At 41.4% G+C, this 25,654-nt stretch overlaps 1 protein-coding gene across 1 annotated transcript in view; it reads right to left on the bottom strand.

Annotated features, from left to right (window-relative positions):
• The window catches only part of kif19 (kinesin family member 19), a 191,524-nt gene that overhangs the window by 17,467 nt on the left and 148,403 nt on the right, over nucleotides 1-25,654 (bottom strand). The window contains exons 8-18 of the mRNA XM_080208830.1: nucleotides 22,539-22,685; nucleotides 21,882-22,004; nucleotides 21,237-21,393; nucleotides 19,444-19,618; nucleotides 16,992-17,190; nucleotides 14,618-14,888; nucleotides 13,802-13,923; nucleotides 6,454-6,617; nucleotides 2,821-2,926; nucleotides 2,108-2,234; nucleotides 767-1,188 (exon numbers count right to left, since the gene is read on the bottom strand). Of these exons, the coding sequence (XP_080064956.1) occupies nucleotides 767-1,188; nucleotides 2,108-2,234; nucleotides 2,821-2,926; nucleotides 6,454-6,617; nucleotides 13,802-13,923; nucleotides 14,618-14,888; nucleotides 16,992-17,190; nucleotides 19,444-19,618; nucleotides 21,237-21,393; nucleotides 21,882-22,004; nucleotides 22,539-22,685 (2,013 nt within the window). The remainder of the gene's footprint in view (nucleotides 1-766; nucleotides 1,189-2,107; nucleotides 2,235-2,820; nucleotides 2,927-6,453; nucleotides 6,618-13,801; nucleotides 13,924-14,617; nucleotides 14,889-16,991; nucleotides 17,191-19,443; nucleotides 19,619-21,236; nucleotides 21,394-21,881; nucleotides 22,005-22,538; nucleotides 22,686-25,654) is intronic.

Below are 25,654 nucleotides of genomic sequence, written 5' to 3'. Positions count from 1 at the left end.
AATTGCATGAAAACAGGATAAGAAATATATAAAAAGACAATAGGACAATATGATTCAAGCTGTGAGATTTAATCTGTTAGAATAACAATGGTGGCATAAATTTATTGTGCTCAGAATTACCATAAATCTCATACTCTAATCTCAAGGTTATTTTAAAAATGAAATTATTGTTTTTATCAGCAGCAATGAACAGGAAATGTGACTGAATTCACTGAAATCTCTGGGTTCTCTTGAGAGCTTGAAAGGTGTCTGGTATTTTTCCACAGAGAGTATGCTGGAAATCGCCTCGATGGGAAGGTATTCTAAAAGCCCCAATCTGTGCAAAATCCATTCTTTCAATATTTAAACATCAGTTGCAGATGATAATTGGCATTGTTGCTGTGGAAATGCACCAATAAGTGTCATCATTTAGGATGATTTTGAAATGTGGACTGCACAGAGTTTGTTTCATTTACAACTTAATTAAAATAAAACTCCAGTTTTACAAAAAAAAGTGCAAACTTTTCTAAATAGTTAACATGGGACCATGCCTAACAGAGACTGATGCAAATTGTTCCACAGTGAGTTGTCTGACTGGTTGGTAATATTTAATATGATTGAAAATAATAAATTATTTATCAGAAGGGCATATTTCTATCCCAATATATTTAAATTATTATTGAAGCCATTTCACTTGAGTTAGAATTTTTGAACCAACAAACTTGCAGACTGAAAACGAGAGTAAAGAATAAATTTTAATTTAGTCCTGCATAAATGAAATACCAACCCCTTGACCATTGACTTCAAAAGACCTTGATCTTCTTTTTTTCCGTTTGGTTTCCAATGTCTCCTCTTTCCTATTGGTCTTTTTGTTTTCCTTTTTATAAGATTGAGACCACCCATTGGGAGGCTCTTCCTCATTGTGCTGTACTTGGTTGATCATCTCACCGGTACTGGTGGATAGATTGTCCTCACTAACTGCATGCTTTATAACTTGACCTTGCTGGTGTCTGTACAGTGTCAATGATGGCCCAGGAACGCCTCCATAAAATGATTCTTCATTTTCCTTCATCGAATGCAGGGAAATACTCGTTTTCTCCTTCATGGGTTCCAGAATGTGCAGCCTGTTGTCACTTTCCATAACTTTTGAGCGTCGCCTCGCTGCTTTGACTGCGATGTTCTTAGTGCCTGTCAACATCTTCTTGCGTTCTATTAAAAATGGAACCCATTTAATTACAGCTGTCAAGGCAGTACTTTCAATTCATCCTTAAAGTAAGCAGTATTTGTAATACAAGGGATGGCAATATTTGGAGAGATAATGCATTGAGTTTCCTTCGGGCGATTCCAGCTAGGGATGGTTAAGGGCAAGAATCCTTACATGGCAGTGGGTTCCGGGCAGTATCTTGTTCAACGGAGGGAGCCAGCTTCTGCCATCTTGTAAAATTAACTGTGTGGCACTGCATCACCAGAAGGGAAATGGAGCCAAAATGAAAGGGGGCAGAAATCTTCTGAATATTAAATAATTGTATCAAGTGAGAACATTTGAGGGACTCACCATGAACAGCCAATAAGAGAGCGAAAGTTGCCAGATACCACACCTTCTCTGCATTCAACCATCTTGCTAATTACTGTCCTAGCAAGTACTATTGCCAACCCTCTTCTGATTGAACTAAGGTCACTGACATCCTGGCAGGAAGGCAGAAAAATCCAGTTTTCCCACCTGTCATTGCTTAATTGAGGTGGGATAGTCTAGAGGCAGAATTGAGGTGAGATAGGAAAGGGGCAGAATTGAGGCAGCTGACTGAGATTCTTGCTGGCGGAGGGATGGACAGAAATGTCCAATAGCATTGTCAGAGGGGGTATCTCATATTAGACCTCCCTCCCACTCTTTACTGGTCCCTGCTAATATCTTGTGGTAGGAATGAAAGAGAATCTGTATAATCCTCTTCATCTTTCATCTGATTCAGGGCTTCAGGAACCCCGAGGTGAGGGAGAGGGTTATTAAATGCCAATCCTCTCCTTCTCTACATTTGACCAACTTGCAGCACTGCCCCAGAGAGAGAACTAATAACTTGATTCAACACCAACCATGAAAGAGTGATCCAAAAAGCACAACAAGCCTCCATACCTTTGAGGAACTCTGTTTGGGTGTGTCGATTGTCTGCAAAATTCTCACTGCTGTCAGGTGACGAATTTAAATGGCTACTGGCACTGCTCATCCCACTGAAGCTCACCAGACTCTCCTGTTGATTTGTCTGAAGGAAGATGTAATACAGTACAGTAAAATATTCAACCTTTAAGAAGCCCCTTGCTTGCGTCACATAGTTTCTTACATAGTAGGATCCAAAATAAAAATAGTAATTTCGAGAAGCTTGCTGAGCTCGGTGTTCATAAAGCGAAAAAGAAACTAAATTAAGATTTTAAAAAAAGAGAGGGAGTAAGGCTAACGAAATAGTGGAACAGTGGTCTATGCATGATGCTACGTTCCTTTGTAATATACGGGTGTGTTTTACTGTCTGCTAATTTTAGCGAGAAAGTAGGAGAGAGTATGAACTGGAGAAACCATGGGAACAATATTCTTGTCATGACAACCACTTCATACTCATGTCTACTTCAACACTAAATTAGTGAGCATGAAAAAATATAGCCCCGATGAGTAAAACGTATAGTCTTGTACGTTTGGAAAATGTATAGATTAATTCCCGCCATGCCCATATAACTTCTTGGAATGTAAACTTCAAGTGCTTGAGTACTTGTACAGGTTTCTTGGAATGGTGTTTTGAAACTGATGTGTTCTGAGTGGGCAGTATTCCTCCGACGCTCAAACATTCATCAACTCACCTCTTTGTTTAGCATTCCATTCACGTGGATCGGAGGAGGTGTCATCACGGTTGAACTCTTTCTCTGTTGTCCATGTGGGCTGGTTTTAAACATTCGGTTATTATCACTAGTGTGTCAAAAGAACAACATTAAAATCAGTAAAGGGCAGTACTAAGGCAAATTTGTCATTGTTGTATTTATCAGTCAATTTGTGTAAAACTTCATCTTATGCAAGAGTTGACGCATGATTTTTGGCTTAAAAATGTCAAATTTTTCAGTTAGCTAATGTTCAAGTCAACTGTAGTTTTTCAGTGATCAAAGCCCAGTAATTTCAGAACCAAAGCATAATCCTGGAGATGTTTAAGGTTCTTTAGGATGCTAAAATGATACAAATTGTTGAAGTGTTTTTCATGACTTTCATGTTTGGAGAGTCTTCAAACTTGCTGGTTAGATGGCAGTGCTTCTTTCACTCTTTTTAAATGTCCTTTTAATAATTAGATTTAATTATAATTGTATGACTGGTGACACTGAAAGTAAATGAATGACTTTACACTTTTTAGCTGATGGAGTTTTTTTTTGGGGGGGGGTTTTCCTCAAGATTTTGTTTCATTCTTTGTTTCGTGCTGTGTGACTCCAAATCAAACATGCATGATTTGAAAATATTAATTGGGAAAATTTGAAGGGTCAACTTTTTCACAAAAAGGTTAGTAAAACTGAACTTGTACAAGGGAATGTGTGGTACTGCAGATGACCCTCTAAAGATAGAGAATAAATCCAGCTGTATTTAGCCTGTCATAATATTTCAAAAACCAAAAGCAAAATATAATTAAAAATCTGGACAACCCATACAAATTAATAGCACATTCACCTGCAGACATTATCAACCACTAAGATCTGTTGTTAATATTCTATTTCAGGCTTATCCAACCTTTTCACCTGGGGGAGCCACATCTTAATTATTTTCTTATCTAAAGGGCTAATGAACAAAGTTTGGAAAGATAAGGTCTAGCATAACATTAAGCAGGAATTTCAAAAATAAGTTGATGCATGAAAAGAAACAAATATTAAAACAATAAATATATCTTTTTAAATTAATAATATAGATGACCATACGAATGTGAAAGGACGAGTGGGTTTGTGTCGGCTCACTCCCAATCTTAGGTGCCCACCCACTCATCACATACCTGTACGCACACACTCCACACACACACTCGTCACATACACACACGCTCACACACTCACACACATATCAAGGAGCCCAAGTAAAACTGGAGTCAATGGGATTGCGGGGGGTGGGGTGGAAACCAGCCGCTGGTTCGAATCATACCTGACACAAAGGAAGATGCTTGCAACTCATTTTCCAGACTACCTTTGCCATTTTGATTGATCCAATTGATGTGAAGTCCTCCATAACTATTAAATTGCCCTGTTACAAGCTCCCATAATTTCTTGTTTAATGCTCTGTCCCCTATTAGGGGGTCTTTAAACAACTTCCTCCAGCATTTTCTGACCCCAGCTATTCCTAATCTCCATCCACACTGATTCTACTTCCTGATTTTTTGAGCTGAGATCCTTCTTCCCTGATGTTCTTATGTCATCATTTCTCATCAGAGCTACCCCCTTTTCATTCTGCCAGTCTTTTGGAAATGTTGTGTACGCTGGAAAATTTATTTTCGAACCTTAGTCACCTTCCAATCAGGCCGTTGTAATGGCGATTCTACTAAACAATTTATCTCTGTCTGTGCCATTTGTCTACTGATCTTATTACGGATGTTCCATGCATTTGGATAAAGTGACTTCAATTTTGTTCACATCCTTCAGTTATTCAAAGTAATTGCCCCCACTCTTGACTATGTTTGCTGGTGCATTATTTATGTTTCTACGCTCTGCGTCTTCTGGTTATACTCTGGTTACCATTATATGAATTGTTACCTTGCATTATTGATCACCATTACACAAATCATTACCTTGCAATATTTCCTTGTCCTTGATGTTAAACTTTGCAAGTCTCCCCTCAAGTGAACACACCCTAACCTCCCAGCCCCCAAACCCACCATGCCGCGTCCCACTATTTAATTTAAAGCCCTCTCTTCAGCCCTAGTTATACGGCTCACCAGAACACTGGTTTCAAGGTTGAAGTGAAGACCACTCTAACAGTACAGCTCCCTCTTTCCACAATACTATTGCTACTGCCCATGAATTGAAACCCATTCCTCCCACACCAATCTTTGAGCTATATATTCAACGCACTGATCTTATCCATCCTATGCCCATTTGTTCATAGCTCAGCTATCAACCCAAATATTATCTTTGTGATTCTGCTTTTTAGTTTAACCCCTAGCTGCTCACATTCTGTTAGCAGAACCTCTTTCTTAGTATTGTAAATGCCTAGGTGAGCCATGACAACTGGTCTTCCCCTCCCACTCCAAGTTCCTCTCCAGCTTGGTGGAGATGTCCTCAACCTTGGGACCAGGCAAGTGTAACAGTCTTAGGGACTCATTCTCTGCAGCTGAGAGCATATCTATACTGTGATCCACTACAACTACATTCCCTTTTGCTCTCCCCACTTGAATGGTTCCCTGCAGTGTAGTGACATAGTCAGGTTGCTCATGCACTCTGCAAACCCTGCTCTCATCCATACAAACTGCAACGATCTTGAACTTATTGGATGATTTCTGGGTCTGAGGGTCCTCTCTTTCTATTTTCTGGGTCCCTAACCCTGCCGCACTCGTAGTTACATTCTTTTGTCTCTGCCATGGATGAAACCTGAAGTACCTAGCTTAAGGGGTGTGACTGCCTCATGAATCAGGTAAGTTTCCCCTTCCCTGCACTGCACTGTTCAAAATGTGGACTCCAACTCATCAACTCTCAGCATAAGTTTCTCAAGCTGAGGATATTTATTGCAGGGATAGTCGCTGTGGATCACACTAGTCTCCACCAGTTCCCCCATGCTACAGCTGCAACACATCACCTGCCCTGCCAATTTTACTCTGTTTTGATAAACTAATAAGTTTTCAAATTTGGAACATCACTCAACTGTTATCTGTAATTATATCTAATAATCTAACAAGTCGAAGGCCAAAACATTCAGTGATTTCAAGAAAAAAATAGATAAAGCTCTTGGGGTGAAAGGAATCAAGGAATTTGAGTGGGGGGGGGGGGGGGGGGGATGTTGGGCAGGATCAGGATATTGATTTTGATCAGCTCTGACCATAGTGAATGGCAGAGCAGGCTTGGAGGACCGAATGGCCTACTCCTGCTTCTATTTGCTGTGTATGTTTTTATGTATAAGCTATAAATTGACTGCAATATTTATAACTCCCCAGTATCAGTTTAAACTTCTGTCTTCGTTTAGAGGGATAAAATCTTAAAACTCGTCAATCACCTACCTGCTCACCTAATTAATGCCTTTCATTCACCCGCCACCGGAGAGCAGTACAAAAAAAATTGTCTCCTTCACCTCTGCACTGAATTCACATCTGCACCAGATTCCCAAGTTAGCGCTCATTTTTACTCTGTACTCCCACTATGGGAAAAAATTCTGACTTGCCAATCCGGGAACAAGCTCTTAAATGAAAGGTAAAATTTCAGGTTGAAGACATCCAGCTTATCTGGGAGCCTGTGCTCTCTGAGTCCTTGTATTCTTAATGTTACCTCTCTGGCTCCGGTACAAGTGGTGGTAGCACATCTTTGCAATTTTTTCGCCAAGGATAAGGTTTTTCAGATCCTGTTGTTCGCACGCTCTCCTGATCAGAGTCCACATCCTGGACCAACTCTCCGACCTTTAACCTCTGGGCCACATTAGTAACTGAACCATCCTGGAGGGTCAAACCAACAATGTGACAGATTATCAACGGCACTATTAACAAACAGCACGATGACCAAAGCAATAAGAAAATGGAATTTTGAAAATAAAACTAATCTTTACTCCACAAACTAATGGCTGACATAGTTAGCTGTGACCATTGGTTTATTTTGCTGTATGTGGGGAAAAAAAACTGTTATAGACAAGATAAAATATTTATCTGTTGTGACGTTTCACCCTGGTGTTAACATAAGTTTACTTATTTACCCATGACTTTAGGTGGTATTTAGTTGCATTGATGAGGGATCTGTCCACTAGTTGTAGAACCAATGAGATAATCTTTTCATGGGGGGGTTCTACACTTTCAGTGCAATAAGGCACTCATCTGGACACTGTTGGACCTCCCAATAAATGAAGTCTCCAGCAGGGTGGAAATCCTATTCGAGAGCATCCACAAACAAATTTAACACGTTTACTGGGCAGCTTTTGTGGAGACACAGCAGATCTGCTCTAAGACCAGCTAAATCCCTGAATCACCATTAAATCCCGATGGGTTAAGGATAATTGATCTAGTGGCTTGTTAATGAGTTGAATTGTCTTCCTGCTGTTTGGGGGTGGGTTTCCTGTGTCAGCAGTTCTCACTAAAAGGGGGACAGTTTTCTGCTGCTGGCAGCAGCAGTTCTCACCCACCACCATGCCCATTCCAACACACTCCATTAAATTCAGCCCTTTGTTTCCCTAAAGAATGCATTGGTCCACTTTTAGGATGATTGGAGAACTGCTTGTGGTGGCATGTTCAAAATGGTGTCACATCGCAAGTGATTTTTATTATTAGAGTCCTGTGACACATTGCGAGAGAGGTGCCATGGCATCAGTAACAGTTACTGAACCTTCGGGCATTTAACAGCATTACCATCATTTAATCGCTGCACGGTGATACAGTGGTTAGCACTCTGCCGGGGGCCCAGGTTCAATTCTTGGCTTGGGTCACTTCCTGTGCAGAGTTTGCATGTGTACCTGAACAGGTGCCAGAATATGGCAACTAAGAATTTTCATGGTAACTTCATTGCACCGTTAATGTAAGCCTACTTGTGACATAAATAAACTGAAAAAAAACATCTTTGTGGTCACCACTTGCCAGAGACTGAACTGGACCAGCCACACAAATACTGTGACTGCAAGAGTCAGTCAGAGTTTGGTATTTTGCAGCGAGCGACTCACTTTGTCACTTCCTAAAGCTTTTCTGCCAATACAAGGCACAACTGTGATGGAATTTTTTCCACCTGGCTGGATGAGAAGCTTGTTATCATCTAAGACAAAAGCAGCCTGCCTGATCAACAATTCATCCAGCACCACAAACATTTACTTCCCCCTCCACCAGCGCACATTGGCAGGACTGCGCACCGTCTACAAGATACATTGCAACAACTAGAAAAGGCTCCTTCAACAGCATCTTGCAAACCTCAATCTCTACCACCTAGCAAACAGATAGTGAGCACACGAGAACACCAACCAACCTGCAGGTTCCCCTCTGAGTTAGGCACCATCCTGACTTGGAAATGTATTGCTGTTGCTTCATTATCGGTGGGTGAAACTCCATGAACTCTTCCCTTACAGCACTTTCACCACTTAGGCTCCAACAGTTCAAGAAGGGGTTTCACCAGCACCATTTCAAGGGCAAAAGGGGACGAGCAATAAATAACACCTATCTCGTGAATGAATAATATTTTTTAATTGGCTAGATATTGGCCAATAAAGGTAAATGCTTGCTTGTTAGGAATATGAAATCCACTTACAGATCAGGTAAACTAACACCAGAGATTATCTATGGCAGATCTGAATTTTGCAACGCATTTTGCTTTTTACTTCATCTTTCAAACTGTGATAACAGAACAAATTTGACAAGACGTTGCTGGTGTCAAAGAAGCTAGTTATTTTTTTTCAGCATACAAGTACAGAAGCTGTGTTCATGTCATATCCCTGTCATCAAAAATAACAGACGGGAAAGGAATAAATACAGACTTATAATCATAACACTTCCTAGGATTTCTAAACAGCTCAACAATGATGAAGAGGCCTGAATCCTGAAGTCCTGCTCCCTGAACACCTACCATTTTCACATGTGTGGGAGTGGGCCCAAGTGGGGATTCAAACATACACGTTTCATGGAGACAGCTGCTCATAGAAATCAGTAGCTGCCTCCACTCACGTGTGATTTTGGTGTGAGGGGTGTCTGTGACTCAATGTGTGCAGATTAGATCTAAAAGAAGCAAGTCTGAACTTTGTGGATTTGTTTCAATAGCTGGAGTATTCTTTTGGAGAGGTAAGGTCTCCAATTTGGATTTGGGTATTGCCCTGGGACACCTTTAGGGAAGAAGGTCAGGTATCCTTTAGGGGAAGTCAGATGCCCTTTGGAATTGTTAAAAGTTGTCATAATGTGCATAAGTGTATTGGAACTGTTGTCAGAAGCAACTATCAGAAATAATCAAGGTGAATGGTCAAATGGAGCTGTCAACGTGTTTAGAATTCTTACCCTTTTAAGTCTATATGACGTGTCAATGAAAATGGTTACTTGCTATTTCACATTACGTTGACGTAAACCTAAGGGCTACCATTGCTGGATTAATGCTACCATTTCTGGATTGATGCTGCAAGACTGATTTTACAACTATCCATTATCAAAGTAGGGTGTCTGCCATTGACAGTTCTAAGTAGGTATGGACTGAGATTCTAAAGCTTGTTTTTATAAGGGAATATGGAATTAAATGACTATTTGTTGCTACAAGGGGTAATGTAATTGAATGAATATAAATGGGTTTGATGAATGAAAGCATTTTTAAAGTAAAATCTACAATAGACACTTGCTACTTTATTTTATTTAATCTCAGTAGTCCCGAGATCGGTTCATGGTGGATATGAGGTGAGTTGGCATTTTAGGTGAAAGGGCAGAGGGTGGTGGGTGAGGAGTCATGAGTTATCATGTGTTGGCACTATGTTTGCATAAGGGTTGAAATGGGCTGCAGGATTGCATGGGTTGGCATTGATGGGTCATTGGGAGTCTGTGAGGGGATGATGGTGGGCGGGGGATGTGGGTGATGGTGAGATGCTGTGAGAGGTGAGGGCTGAATGGCTTTTTTCTAAACTTTGATGAGGTACTACTGGTGCATTGAGGTAGGCCTTTCACCCACCTCTGCACTTCCAACTATCTGGGACATTTTCTCCCAGGTTGGCTTCAGGGAATTGGGAAATGCCCTAATACTGCACTAACTTGGGAATGAAAATCCTCACCATATAGCCCAGGGTGATGAATGTTATCAACTCTGTGCTTTGATATCAGATTGGGTGTTTTGTAAGACTGGCATATCTTCCCTCCCAAGTTAGGAATGCAGACCCACAACATGAGTTTCCTGTGGGTGCTCCGATTTCTCCCCACAGTCCAAAAGCCATGTTAAATTTTAGCTCAGTGTACTCATGCAGGCGTCAGAGTGAGGTAGCTAGGGATTTTCATAATAACTTCATTGCAGTGTTAATGTAAGCCTACTTGTGACATTAATAAGTAAAAGAAACAGGACATTTCCTCATAATCCAGCAAACTTTATGGTGGGACAGTTGAGGAACCATGGAGGACTTTTAAAGCGATCTTTCACAGAGCTCAGCAAAAGTATATACCAGTGATAAGGAAAGACTATAGAGAAAGAGATAATCAGCCATGGATATCTAAGGAAATAAAGGAGGGTATCAAATTGAAAGAAAATGCATACAAAGTGACAAAGATTAGTGGGAACCTAGCGGATTGGGAAATCTTTAAAAGGTCTGCAGCTTATAGAAAGCTATAAAGAAAAGTAAGATGGATTATAGAGTAAACTAGCTCAGAATATAAAAACAGATAGCAAAAATTTCTACAAATATATAAAACAAAAAAAAGTGGCTAAACTAAACATCGGTCCTTTAGAGGATGAGAAGGGGGATGTAATAACTGGAAATGGAGAAAATGGCTGAGGCATTGAACAGATATTTTTGTCGGTCTTCATAATGGAAGTCACAAATAACATGCCAAAAATTGATGGTGAGAACCATGCTATGGCAGGTGAGAACCTAGAAACTATCATGAAAGAGGTAGTGTTGGACAAGTTAATGGGGCTAAAGGTAGTCAAGTCTCCTGGTCCTGATGGAATGCATCCCAGGGTACTAAAAGAGATGGCAGGAAAAATTGCAAATGCACGAGTGGTAATTTACCATAATTCGCTGGACTCTGGGGTGGTTCCCACAGACTGGAAAACAGGAAATCTGATCCCACTGTTTAAAAAAGGAGGTTGACAAAAGGCAGGTAACTATAGGCAGGTTTACTTAACTTTTGTAGTGGGGAAAATGCTCGAATCTATTATCAAGGAAGAAATAGCGAGACATTCTCATATAAGTTGTCCCATTGGTAAGATGCAGCAATGGGTTCATGAAGGGAAGGTCATGTTTGACTAGTTTGATGGAGTTCTTTGAGAACATTACATGTGCAGTGGACAATGGGGAACCCGTGATGTAACGTATCTGGATTTCCAGAAGGCATTTGACAAGGTGCCATACCAAAGACTGCTACATAAGATAAAGATCTACAGGGTTAAGGGTAATGTTTTAGCATGTATAGAGGATTGGTTAACTAACAGAAAGCAAAGAGTGGGGGTAAATGGTTGTTTTTCTGGTTGGCGATCAGTGACTAGTGCTGTGCTTCAGGGATCAGTGAATCAGCAATTGTTTATGATTTACATGGATGATTTGAAGTTGGGGACCAAGTGTAGTGTGTCAAAATTCACAGATGACATTAAGATGAGACACAGAGCAAAGCGTGTAGAGGATGCTGAAAGTCTGCAAAGGCATATAGATAGTCTAAGTGAGTGGACGAGGGTCTCACAGATGGAGTACAATGTTGGTAGAAATAACAGCAAAATGGACTATTCTTGTGCAGGAATCTCAAGGAGTTGGCTTGCAGATGCAGCAGGTAATTAAGAAGGCAAATGGAATTTTGTCCTTCATTGCTAGAGGGATGGAGTTTAAAAACAGCAAGGTTATGTTGCAGCTATATAAGGTGCTGGTGAAGCCACACTTGGAGTACCGTGTACAGTTTTGATCTCCTTACTTGAGGAAGGATATACTGGCACTGGAGGGGGTGCAGAGGAGATTCACTAGGTTGATTCTGGAGTTGAGAGTTGGTTTATGAGGGGAGACTGAGTAGACAGGGGCTATACTCATTGGAAATCAGAAGAATAAGGGGAGATTTTATAGAAACATAAAAGATTATGAAGTGAACAGATATGATAGAAGCAGGGAAATTGTTTCCACTGGCGGGTGAAACTAGAACTAGGGAGCATGGCCTTAAAGTAAAAGGGAAGCAGATTTAGGACTAAGTTGAGAAGAAACTACTTCACACAAAGGGTTGTGAATCTGTGGAATTCCCTGCCCAGTGAAGCAGCTGAGGCTATCTCATTGAATATTTTTAAGGCAAGAATAGATAAATTTTTGAACAGTAAAGGAATTGAGGGTTATGGTGAGTGGACAGGTTAGTGGAGCTGAGTCCATGAAAAGATCAGCCATGATCTTATTGAATGGCAGAGAGGCTCGAGGGACCAGATGGCCTACTCCTGCTCCTAGTTCTTATGTTCTTACATCAATAATGAAGCGACATATTGAAAAACATTGCAAGCACAAGGAGCTGAAATACAACATTGCTCGAGCAGCAATGAATTGGTTAAAGTAGTACACAATTTTTCATTTACTAAAAGGAAAATATGTTGTGATAGATTCTTTGTTGAAAAGGCAATCAGTCTTCCTTGTTCTGTTCTTTGCATTTTCTCTCTGTCCAGGTACTTTGTCCATTCAATGAGAAGTGAACATTTAATCTTTAAAGGGATCACCGTGGGTGTTTTTGCATTTAATGTTTCAAGCACAATGTGTGCACAGATGTCTACGTGTCTCTTCATCCCAGAGATTTTGCAGGATGTCTATCATCTTCAATGATGTTAAAAGATTTTGAGTTAATGTAAACTGTAACTGTACTTTCCAAAATTTCTAGCATAGAAATTCAAGTGCCCTTACGTTGGGGCAGGCTGCAGGGAATAATCCTTCCACTCGAACGGCAAAGCCTGAGACACACCCAACATTGGGTCTCTACCCTCATTGCATTCAACATGCAATGCACAGGGACGAACCATGAGCTCGTCATTGAATGGAATGGGTGAAGGGGTGGGCTGTGGGGTGGATGCTGAAATCTGAAAATGGTGTGAGTGAGGGGTGGAAAACAGAAATTGTGTGGAGGGGATGGGACAGCAGAGGTGGTGATGGGACAGAACAAGATGGGGGCAGAGGAATATGACCAGAAACATCCCGCAATTCTTGTGAATCTGGAGTTGGCAGGAACATTCGCTACAGCCCAACTCCACATTCAGGAATTGTATCTTCGAAACTTACCTTGTTTACTGTCACCGAGCAGCTGATCCCTGTTAGGCTGGCTGTAGACTAGATTTTCCTGAGTGCAGCTGACACTAGTTACCTCAAAGCAAACCACTTTCGCAGAGGGGACCGCAAATAGCCAGATGCAGATAATTTCGGACAGAGACACTGTCTGTCAACTTATTTACCTTTACCAATCTGATGGGTGATCAGAAGCATGCATGAAATATGAGCCTGTCTGCTATATTGAAGGCTTTGGTGCTGTTTTGCACTCTCAAAACAGGTGCTAATTGGCTAGATTTCTGGGCATCTTTTGCAACTATTTCAGGTACAGTGGTGCATTCAGTTATTACATCCATTTCCGTGTATAAAATTGCCCAGTCCATTTCAGAATGATGAATGAGTGTCCACCCAAGTGTTACAGAGAGCCCTTACAGAGAGATAACACTTAAGGACATGAGTCCCCTACCCCTCTCCAAGCTTTTCTATTTTGTGGATTTTAAATTCTGAGTCTAAAATGAGGTTAAAGAAAAAAAAATCAAGATTCAAAACACCACACAAGTGAACATTAGCTTAAGTGTTACATATGCAATAGAACCCAGTGCCAACATACACAGAAGAACATTTCTAACTTTTAAAAATCTACATGAAATGGGAATTAAGTAAACCTCCGAAGATCAATAACTCTGATGCAATACATCTCCAATGCTTCTCACATATTAAATAAATAGATCTCTATGCCAGTGAATTACTCTGTACCTTCAGGGTTCTTGTTGTGACCGTATGGATGGCTACAATCCGGTCCAGGTTACCTTCTTCCAGCTCTCTCAGGTAAATTTCATACAACTCATCCAACTGTGAAGGAACCAGCAGGTTGTGATCTGTCAAGAGACACAATATCTCTCATGGTTCTCATTTCAATGAGGTGACATTGCTTACTTGTGCTGCAATTGTAGCTTGAAACAAAAGATGCTTGTTATCATTCTGATAGGTCGATCACAACCCTATCAATAGGGAGTTCATTGTTAGCATAACATAGTGAGTGTAGGTTTTAAAATCAATGTAACTTTATCGGGAAATTCAACATACATACACACAGAACACACAAATTTAAGGGTGGAATGGTGGCTCAGTGGTTAGTATTGCTATCTCACAGTGTCAGAGGCCCGGGTTCAATTCCAGCCTTGGGTTACTGTCTGTGTGGAGTTTGCACATTCTCCCCATGTTTCTTCTGGGTGATCAGGTTTCCTCCCACACTCTAAAAGATGTGCAGGTTTAGGTGGATTGGCCATATTAAATTGCCACTCAGCGTCCCAAGATGTGTAGGTTAGATGGTTTAGCCATGATAAATGTGCAGGGTTACGGGGATAGAGTAGGGGAGTGGCTCTGGGTAAGATGCTCTGTCAGCAAGTTGGTGCAAATTCGATGGGCCAAATGGCCTCCTTCTGCATTGTAGGGATGCTATCATTCTATTCTATGAGACGCAGACTTGTAAAACCTGATTGCAAAGCCTATCACCTATAATTTACCGAAGGAACAACATGCATAAATTGGAGAAATTAAGTGATATGATACCATCAATGATTTGCCGCTGCTGTTGAATAATTTCAGCGCACAGCTGGCGATGCTGCTCAAAGCGTTGGATGACATAGTCTGTCTGCCGTATGACGTTGTCCTTGAGTAACGCGTTGGACTGCATTTCCGTGTTTTCAATTTCCAGTTCATGAACCTTGCAGAGCAGACTCAAAACCTCCCGTTGTTGCTCACTGCTGATCCTCTTGGGAAGGAGCTCCTCCAGTCTGTGAGCACGGGAACGGATGTCAGTGAATTGTTTCTCCAACTCAACCTACAAAAGGGAATGGAAACTGGTTAGAGATTGGAAATTTCAACAGATTAAGTGAACCGGCATTCAAACATATGAAGTGCAGTAATAACTTAGAATTATGGAATCCCTACATTGCAGAAGGAGGCCATTCGTCCCATCGAGTCTGCACTGACAACGATCCAGCCAGGCCCTATCTCGTTAACCCCACATATTTACCCTTATAATCCTTCTAAGCTACACATCCTGGGACACTAAGGGGCAATTTAGCGTGGTCAATTAATCTAACCCATCTATGGGCTGTGGGAGGAAACTGGAGCACCCAGAGGAATCCCATGCAGTCAATGTACAAACTCCACACAGATAGTGACCCACGCCACGAATCGAACCCAAGTCCCTGGAGCTGTGAGGCAGCAGTGCCAACCACTGTGCCACCATGCTGCCCAGACTGCTCTGTGGAATTAGCCAATTTTTAGGAATGACAGGTGTCTCACAATATTTCCATTTTAGGCTGAGTTACGATGTTGCAATGAATCTAAAGTGGGTGCCACAGAGGGTAGGCCTTTCACTGACAAGCTTAATGCCTGGATAAACAAAGGGCAATGAAGCTTCAAGTATAAGAAATGAAGGCATGTTTACATCATTACTGCAAAACTCCCTTAAAATGCATGTCCCTCTGAGCTGCCTCACATCTCCAGGGAGCTGGGTTCAATTCCCGGCTTGGCTCACTGTCTGTTTGGAGTTTGTACATTGACTACATGGGTTTCCTCTGGGTGCTCCAGTTTCCTCCCATAGCCCAAAGATGGGTTAGATTAATTGATTAATTGTGTAAATTGTGGCCTAACACATACTGTAGCTGGATGAACGAGGGCTTTACTCCCAGGTGAAAGATGGCCCCTTTCAAAGCTCGAAGAAGACCAGGTAAACAGAAAAGGGAAGGTGTAAGAAAATTTGGGTTGTTGTGGAATTTTCAATTAGGGTAGAGCAAAACAGAGACATTTTCTGTATAATTTCTTGGTGTTTACCTGCATTAAGATGTGTTTGGAGCTTAGATTGATCAAGGGCTGCATTTTGCATTTTATTCTTCACCATGGCCTGAGAATATGACATTTGTTTTGTACAAGATAAAGCAAAGTTAGAAAATTGTGTTAAAATCCTCACTTCCAATATGCTCATGCCAACCAGAGAAAGTGCTCATTTATAAAATGGTTTATTGGCGTTTTCGGTATAATTGACCTTGCGAAAGGTATTCTGGGAATAAGCCACCACCTTCTGAGAGGGTTAAAAAAAATGGTGACAAAAATTATAAAAATTCAAGCAAAAAAACCACCGAGAATTTATTCAACTGAAGTATAACAGACTTGTGAAATAAATTGCAAAGGAAAATCACTGACTATGATATGGGTTCAATCCTCAATAAAGGTGTGTTTCAGGAGAGAGGAAGGATTGGGCAATTAACTGCAAGTTGTATGTGTATTTTATTGTGTGATAAATTTGATCAAAATGATGGAAAAACATCAAAATTTATTTTATAATCTCCATTACAGCTAGTAATACCTTTATATTTCTGCTGGCAGGCAATGGAGTGCAAGAACAATTTCTAATTCAAACCGCTGTTCATATACTCTTATTGTTAAATCGATTTGGATGGCACGGTGGCACAGTGGTTAGCATTGCTGCCTCTTAGCACCAGGGACCCGGGTTCGATTCCCAGCTTGGGTCACTGTCTGTGCGGAGTCTGCATGTTCTCCCTGTATCTGTGGGGGTTTCCTCCAGGTGCTCCGAAGGACATGCTGGTTAGGTGGATTGGCCATACTAAAAATTCTCCCTCTGTGTACCCAAACAGGCACCGGAACGTGGGGCCTAGGGGATTTTCACAGTAACTTCATTGCAGTGTTAATGTAAGCCTACTTGTGACACTAATAAAAGGTAAAATAAATTTTTGTGGCTAGTCAATAAACAGGAATTTAATCAATAAAAATCACATTTTCAATTTGTGCAGGAATTCTATGAAATAAAGCTAGGACATTAAAATTGTTCCTTAATAACTATAGTTATTCCAGGATATTTGAAGTATTCTAAGTATAAACAATGGTTTATATTGAAGCCGTTGGATTATACACTTACCTTCTGCCATTTTAGTTTCTTCTGCTCAGCTACAAGTGCAGCAATATTTTCCCGGGCCACTGCTACCTCTGTTGGTTCCATAACATCAGACTGGTCATCTCCAGTGTCCGAATCCTTCTCACTATCTTCCTTGCCATAGACTTCCTTCCGGTATTCTTCCCTCCACTTCTTGGCTCGCCGAGCCTTTTCCTGCACCCAGCTACAGGAACAATCAGATGACATTTATATCACACTTGAATCAGGTCCCCATCAAATGACCGCTATGGGACAGCATCATTCAATCAACACTGGCTTATGTTTCATTGACATCCATGACAAAAACAACAAAGATTATTTTAAAGATGTTATTGGATTTCTGTGCTTTTTAAAAAATTGTCCTTTCATGGGATAGAACGTAGAACATTACAGCGCAGTACAGGCCCTTCGGCACTCGATGTTGCACCGACCAGTGGAACCAATCTAATGACCCTCTAACTTAAACTATTCCAATGTTATCCATATGCCTATCCACAGACCATTTGAACGCACTTAAAGTTGGCGAGTCCACAACTGAGAGTGCCATTGGCAAAGTTAGCATTTTTTGTTGCCCTTGACATGAATGGTTTATCACACCATTTCAGAGGGCAGTTAAGAGTCAATCACATTGCTGTGGAGTCACATGTAGGCCAGGCCAGGTTAGGATGGCAGATTTCCTTCCCTAATGGGTATTAGTAAACCAGATAGGTGTTGACAACATTTGGCAATGGTTTCATGGTGACTGTTACAAGACTAACTTTTAATTCCAGATTCATTATTTGAATTTTAATTCCAGCAGCTGCTACGGTGGGATTTGAACCCCAGTGCACACAGCATGAGCCTGGATCTCTGCACTACTAGTTCAGTGACATTATCCACCATCACCATGACGCCTTGACGTTCCACATACCAATCACTTGTCAGTAGGACTAGCAGACAATTTATTTTTTTGTTTTTCCCGTCATTCAGTTTCAGTTCCACAGGTGCAACTTGCCCTCTTAGTACGTTGGCTAATGTGTCATTCTTCATGTAAGAATTGAGACAGTGACCATCAACAGACTATTCATCAATGCACGCATCAAAGCAGTCACTCGGTTTTCACTTATGTTAAGCTTCCAGCAGGAATCCCTGGATAGTAAACACTCAGTGGAGAGGGGATGTTTTTTCAACATACATTGCAAATTATTTGATGCATTTTGCTTGCTGATGCATTGAATCCATGATGACCATCACAATTTGAAAGCTGCAGCATGTGACTATCTCACTAGACATGTAACTACAATGTAATTGACTGCAGCACAAGATTTACTCCAGTTCCATTAGCTTTAAGCAAGTTATTAATGTCATTCATGATCAGTAGTCAAGTAACAATGAGCTACTAATGACACCAAAGGTTTTGGAAGTATTTAATGTTGCAATTACTGATAATTTCTTTTGAGGACCTTAATGTATTACAAGATGTTTCTTGTTTCAATGAACAGTTGCACCAGACAAAATTCTTTAGAGATTTAGCATCTTCTGTTGATTTTAGTAAATCATCCCTCTTTAACCATTCAACCAGAAAAATAAAAGGGCAAATTATTATTTAAATGGGAAGTAAATTCAAAGTGCATTAGTGCAGAGGGATGTGTGTCCTTGCGCATGAATCACGGAGTGGGTATGCAGATACAGCATATAATAAGAAAGACAAATGGAATCTTGGCACTTATTACAAAGGACTAGATTTTTAAAAGTAAAGAAATGCGGTTGCAATTGTATAAGGTGTCAGTGAGGATTGTGTCCGGTTTTGGTCTCCTTGGTTGAGGAAGGATGTGGTGGCATTGAAGGCAATTCAAAGAAGATTCACCAGATTAATTCCAGGGATGAAAGGGTTGTCATATGAGATGTGTTTGGATAGCTTAGGCTTGTACTCTCTGGAGTTCAGAAGAATGAGAGGGCTCCTATTCAAGATGCATAAAGAGCTAAAGGGGATTGATAATGCTGATCAGATGTTCCCGCTTGTAGAACAGTCTAGAACAAGAGGTCATATAGATATAGAGTGAGAGGAGATAGATTCAAAACTGAGATGAGGAGAAACTACTTCTCTCAGAGGGTTGTGAATCTATGGAACTTTTCACTCAGATCCATTAAAATAAAATTGCATTTGTGCTCCAATATATTCATTAGGACCTGCTGTGTATCTAAAATGGACGACGTGGGCCCAGAGTGCAGTGGAGGCAGAATCAATCAACAGATTCAGGAAAGAGAGATGTTCCTGATGAAAAGTGGGGTAAAAGGGTTAGCGGGAACAGTTAGGAAAGTGGAATTGAGACCAGGATAAGATCATGTTAAATGGCAGAGCAGGCTCAAAAGGCTGAATTTGCCTAATCCCTCTCCTAATCAATGTTTTCAGCATTGAAATCAATGTGAGCTGCATGGGAATATGAAGTGTACTTACTCTGCGATAGTTAGTAAGTGCCTGGATGTGTCAACTTGAATTTGCATGTTGTTGCTGTCCAGCTCCAGTAAGTTGCGTCGGATATCCATCTGTTCTCGAAAGGCAGTGATCAGATGCTCACGAAGCCTTTCCATTTCCCGTCTATCGTAGCGAGAGGAATGGAGCTGCACCTCAGCTAAAGGGACAAAAGTAAAAATGTTAAAATTGGGTTGATTCAGTGGCACAAGTGACTAAAAGCAAAAGCATATACACCAGAATTCATGACGAAAAGGTTTCTGATTGAGCCAGAGTCATATAAACTGTGCCATATCATCAGATCTATTAAGACTTCCAGCTCCTAATGCATTGCACTGACCAAGATGAATATAAGCTATATCTTCTCAGAAGGGAATAATTTAATTTATACAAGAAGTGCTTTGAACCTCAGTGAGGCAATTCAGTTTATCTTCATGGGGGCGATTTCAACACAAACAATCAACAGGCAATTGGCTGGACACGGTTAAAATTCCCCAAGTTAGTTACTCACGCTGGAGCTGCCAGGATCTGACCTATTGGGATTTTCACTGGAGGTACAAAAGCACTTGCCCACAGCCCACATCATCCATTTTAGATACACAGCAGGTCCTAATGAATAGACTAGAGCACAAATGCAATTTTATATTAGTGGATCTGAGTGAAAAATGGCTGAGATTCCTGCCAGGCTGCCGCATTGAAGAACTGGGGAAAGGCCAGATGAGGTATGACAGAGTAAGATGATTTTGTTTTTAACTCCTTATGGAGCTAGGCAGGCAGGTTCCTTTAGGTCCCGCAAGGAAAACTTAGATCTCTGCTGCTGTGATCATGTGTCTCAGGCAATGTGGACACCAACCGGATTGGTCCGCTAGCCTTTCCTACAGACTAACCTGTTGCTAGCAGCTGCACATACAATTGAAAATCTTGTCCGATAATGTCAGGGAATTTAAATACCCTAGACATCATGTTTAGAACTCAAATCAAACCTGTCAAAAACTGTTACTCAATTAAAATCAGGGCTCACATTGTAATGCATTGTGTATAACATTTCATTTAGAATTGCTGCTCAGGACTGCTGACAAATGATGAAACACATAATGGAAAGAAAGCATCGCCACTTAACCCTTTAATTGGGTAACCTAATTTGTTTGTAACAAACCCAGTGTTTGTAAGAAAAAAACAAGAAGGTGGCATTTCGGCTTTCATTTGTTTTTCTCACAGTTTGCACAACAAACCTACGATGGCACAGTGGTTAGACTGCTGCCTCACAGTGCCAAGGACCCAGGTTTGATTCTCGGCTTGGGTGACAGTCTGTGCGGAGTCTGAATGTTCTCCCCGTGTCTGCATGGGTTTCCTCCAGGTGCTTCAGTTTCTTCCCACAAACCGAAAGACATGCTGGTTAGGTGCATTGATCATGCTAAATTCTCCCTTAGTGTACCCAAACAGGTGCCAGAATGTGGTGCCTAAGGGATTTTCACAGTAACTTCATTGCAGTGTTAATACAAGCCTACTTGTGACAGTAATTAAAAAAAAACACCCAACACTCCTTTAGCACTTAGGATTTTAAGACCTTGATGTTACCGAACAAGTTATTTTTAAGCTTGAAATAGGCAGAATGTTGCTCCAGAGATATTTCACAAATACGCAATTAAAAGCAAAGGGAATATTCCACACCACAGAATTCTCAAAAGAACACTGTCGGTGTATTAACAGAATGCAGGAGATTTGGCACAGTGTTTGTTTCTGTGCCACAGGTGTTTGCTATCTACTGTGTCACTCACCTTGCACGTTGCGTATGTCAGTTCGATCAGTTTTTGTTTGTTGTATGCGTTGTGCATCTATCTTCTTCTTTAGACGATGGATTTCACTGCGTAGATCGGAGATGATGTTGGTGTACTGAGCAATGTGATAGGACACATTCATCAAATTGCGTTTTACCTGGTGCATGAAGTAAGAATCACATCAGACCCAGGATATGCCAAGACTCAATAATGGGAAACAACATACTAAACTGCAGTTGCAATTATAACTTGTACAGCAAATTCTCTCGTTCTCAATTTTACACTCAAAGACCATGCAAAGGATCCATTGACCTTGGGTGGGATTTTCCGGAAAATCTCACCCGTTTACGTTCATTCTAGAAAATTATTGATCCTTTCAGAGATCATTGGATTCCTTTTCTGTACAGTCAAGGACAGAACCCTGGAAATAGATTGATTTTAAATTTCTTAAATGCCCAGTCTCTTAACTTAAAAAAAATTGTTAGAAGTTACTCAACATTCAGATGTATTTGTGTTAAGGAACATTGAAACAACTCAAGAGCACAACTTTCCTTCCTCATCTGTTCTTTCTAAAAGTACGTATAACAATTTTAAGTCTTAAAATAATTTAAGTCCATACATTGGTGGAAATTGGCTGGTGCTTACCCTGGTTTTAATGTTTTTGGCACGGTCTGCATAAGTGAGAGTGTTCCGTGACTCCTCAAAGGAGAGGCTCGCTGGACTGATGTGAGCGATCATCACGGTCCTGCTGTTCCCACCCAACGAATCCTGCCGTGGGAAAGAAGGAGACAAACTCAGAAACTGAAATCTGTGCTTACCTGCTAATAGTGGCAGCGTGGGTTTCCTCTGGGTGCTTCAGTTTCCTCCCACACTACAAAGGTGTGCGGGTTAGGTTGATAGGCTATTCTAAACTTCCCCTTTGCATTAGGGGGATTAGCAGGGTAAATATGTGAGATTACGGGGATAGGGCATGGGGAGGGTTATTGTCAGTGCAGGCTCATTGGGCCGAATGGCCTCTTTCTGCACTCTGGGGATTCTATGGCTGCTGGGAGGGGGTTAATTCTTATGTTGTTCACATTGAGAATAAATGGTGCAGTTTTATACAAAACTTGGGTTGTGTGATGAAGGAATGTATCTATTTTAAGCAAAAACAATAGTCTCCGTTTAATATAGTAATCCTACAAGAGCATCAGGTCAATGCAGGAAAAGCTTAATGTAATCTCCAAGCAATAATGAAAAGGGTTGGATCACTAAACATAGTGACCCTGATTTCGACAGACACACACGCACACGCACACATACCTTCAGCAATCGTGTCAGCTTGCTATCTCGGTAATTGACGTATTTATTTCCTCCCCTTTCACTCAGAGCATTGATACAGTTTCCAAGTGCCAACAGTGATCGATTGATGTGCGCTCCTTCCTTCATTCGTTTGCCACGATTCTGTGTCTGGAAAACAGTCATGAAATTAAGTGTGGTGAATTTACTTGAAGTAGCTGAAGCTGGTGACTATAACAGTCAGGTCTCCAAATGCAGCACAGCGGACTTCCCCCAGATACGAATTTAACATTTCTTCAGTCGTTTAGTAATTCATAGAATCATTACAGTGCAGAGGGAGGCCATTCGGCCCATCAAGCCTACACTGACAACAATTCCTCTTTATATCCCCATAATCCCACAGTATTTACCTTGAAATGCCCCTAACACAGATGGGGGAATTTAGCATGGCCAATCCACTTAACCTGCAAATTTTTTGGAGTGTGGGAGGAATCCGGAGCACCCGGAGGAAACTCACGTAGACATGGGAAGAGCATGCAAACTCCACACAGGGAGTCACCCGAGGCTGGAATTGAATCCTGCTGTTTGGTGCTGTGAGGCTGCAGTGCGAACCACTGTGCCACCAGAGAAATCCGTTGGATACATCTCCAGCAGATGTATTATGGAAAAATTAAAAATTCTACATATTTTAGGATATCAAGGATTGAAGCTGTCAGAAAGGTTAAGTGACCGATGTGGGACTGTTTTCCTTGCGAGAGACGGAGTTGATCAGATTGAAGTTTTCAAAATAATGCAAGGAATGGAATGAAAGTGATCCAGATGAATTATATATTGTCATAAAGGATGCACATTTCAAGTTTACAGAAACTAAAAGTGAGGAAGACAGGAGTGAGAATGCATATCATGAAGAACTTTTCAACTAAAGGACATGGTGATTTTGGAATAATTCCAGAGAAGAACATTGAGATTGACAGTGGAAATGATTCGAGGAGGCAGTTGGATGGTTTACCAGAGAGAAGGAATTGAGAGGTAGAAAAGGAAATACTTGCCATGCATAATGTTCTTATGCTGTTCCTAATTAACTTCATTATGTAATGGAACAAGTTCAGGAGTTCTTTATGACTATATATACAGCAGTTCAGGATTAATTATTAAATTGCTCGCTATATTAAAGGTTCCAGTGCTGACTGACTGACAGATTTGCTAAAATGCAAAAGGAAAGTCTCATCCCTGACAGAGTGACTGAATTTCATTATGATTGAGGACACATTTATTGAGAATAGCTATCTTGGTGGTCTCACTAAGCAGCCAGCCCCCATCAATAGCCAATTCCTCAGCAACCTACCCATCAATAACCGGCAACCAGCCATTCGAAAATAACCAGCTGCGGAGCTTGCAATCAGCTAGCCATTATAATAAAACAGCAACAAGAAGCCAGCTACCATGAGAAACCATTATCCAGAATTGGTACACAGCCACTAGAGGCCAGCATGTCACCACTGGGAGGCAGCCAGACTGCAGATATCACCACTATAAACGGGGAGCAGTTTGCCAATACTACAGGAACGGGAACAGTGGAGCCTGCAGGAGTAATAATTGATGGGGAAAATGGCAAGAAGGAGAGTCACAGCAGAACGTTGCCATTTTTTCCTTCATTTGTTCATAGAATATGGACAAAGTCAACCAGATCAGCATTCATTACCCTTCCCTAATTGCTCTTAAGGTGGTAGTGAGCAGTGCACCTTGTAGATGGAATACACTGCTGTCAATATCAGCTGATGGGACGAGTGAATGTTTAAGGTAGTAGCAAGTAGAAGTAGATTTACAATGAAACACATTGTGCCCAGGCTCAGGGCCTTGACCAATGAGGGGGGAGGAGGATGGGGGGTTGGGGTCCCCGGGGTCCTGCGCCAATAGGTGCACTGGGCATCCAATCAGAGCCTATAACTCTGCGTTTGCTGATTGGTTCAACAAATACAAATGAGACAATGCAGAGTGAATCAGACTCTGATTGGTGAGTCTGAAAAAGTGTGAGAACACTGTTCCAAACGAATGGTTAATTTAAGGCACGTGTGTGCGAGGAATAAAGAGAGGTGACTAGGTGAACAGGTAGAGGCGCAGGCTGCTGAGGTTTGCAACTCCACCCATGGCAGGCCAGCAACAGCAAAGTGCCAGAAACCGCTATGAGGTAAGATCAGCCAGGAGGGGAGCAGCAGGTGAGGTGAGCAGGCAACTTAACCCTGGGCTGAAGGCAGGCCAGCATCAGCAAGGCCCGATGCCTCAAACCAAACCTTAGCCATGAGAAAATGACAATTGAGACAGGAGGCTGTCTTGAAGACCCTATGTGAGCAAGGTGAGTGAGATCATGAGAATGTGAGTGTGAAGGGAGACAATGAGGGGGTGGGGAGGCGCAGTCTGTGTGGGTGTGGGGGGAGGAGAGTTTGAGGGGGTTAGCCAGGATTGCAGACTTTCAGAGAGGGGAGAGTATGTCAGGGCCAGGTTGCAATTTGGAGGGAGGGGAAATTTGTGATGCAGTTGAGGGGTCCACGGGAGGGAGAAGTGGCAAATTTGTGAGGGGGAGGGGAATGGACAGGAGAAAAGTAGAGAGAGTATTGTTAGAAATCCAGAACCATAGCCTCATAGTAAAAAGAAGAATCAATTTTGAAGTTGACGAAAATGACTGTGCAAATGCCTGCTCCTTCAGAGTGATTAATTTGCGTATTTTTATGTCATCCATCTTTGCGATCTGTGGGGCATGGGTGGGTGTGAGGCGAGGGGAATGGGGCAGAAATGAAGGGAGGGGTGTGGGTACCAAGAACTGTAGATCCACTTTTGGGAGCAGGGTGTCCCCTCTCCCACTACTCTCAGCCCTTTAGACTGGTGCATGAGGTACAGCTACCTTTTATTGTTTCATTTTGAATTGATATTGAAGTATGGAAGAAATAAAAGCTGACCACATCTTATACAGCTCTCAGGTTACTAACTTTCCTGTCTCTCCAGGGTTTGCTATCTCCTTATCAGCCATATCTTACTGTGACTTCTGTTCTTCACATGGGAAGATGTGCCAGCATTTACAGCAGCCCACAGTATACATATCCTTTCAACCAAAAGTGAATATGCATCATATACAATGTATTCCT

The sequence above is a fragment of the Carcharhinus amblyrhynchos genome, chromosome 21 (assembly GCF_965287045.1).
Source record: "Carcharhinus amblyrhynchos chromosome 21, sCarAmb.v2.hapA, whole genome shotgun sequence".
NCBI lineage: Eukaryota > Metazoa > Chordata > Chondrichthyes > Carcharhiniformes > Carcharhinidae > Carcharhinus > Carcharhinus amblyrhynchos.
The sequence above is the reverse complement of the archived record's forward strand: the minus strand, read 5'-3'. Positions and strand labels throughout refer to the sequence as shown.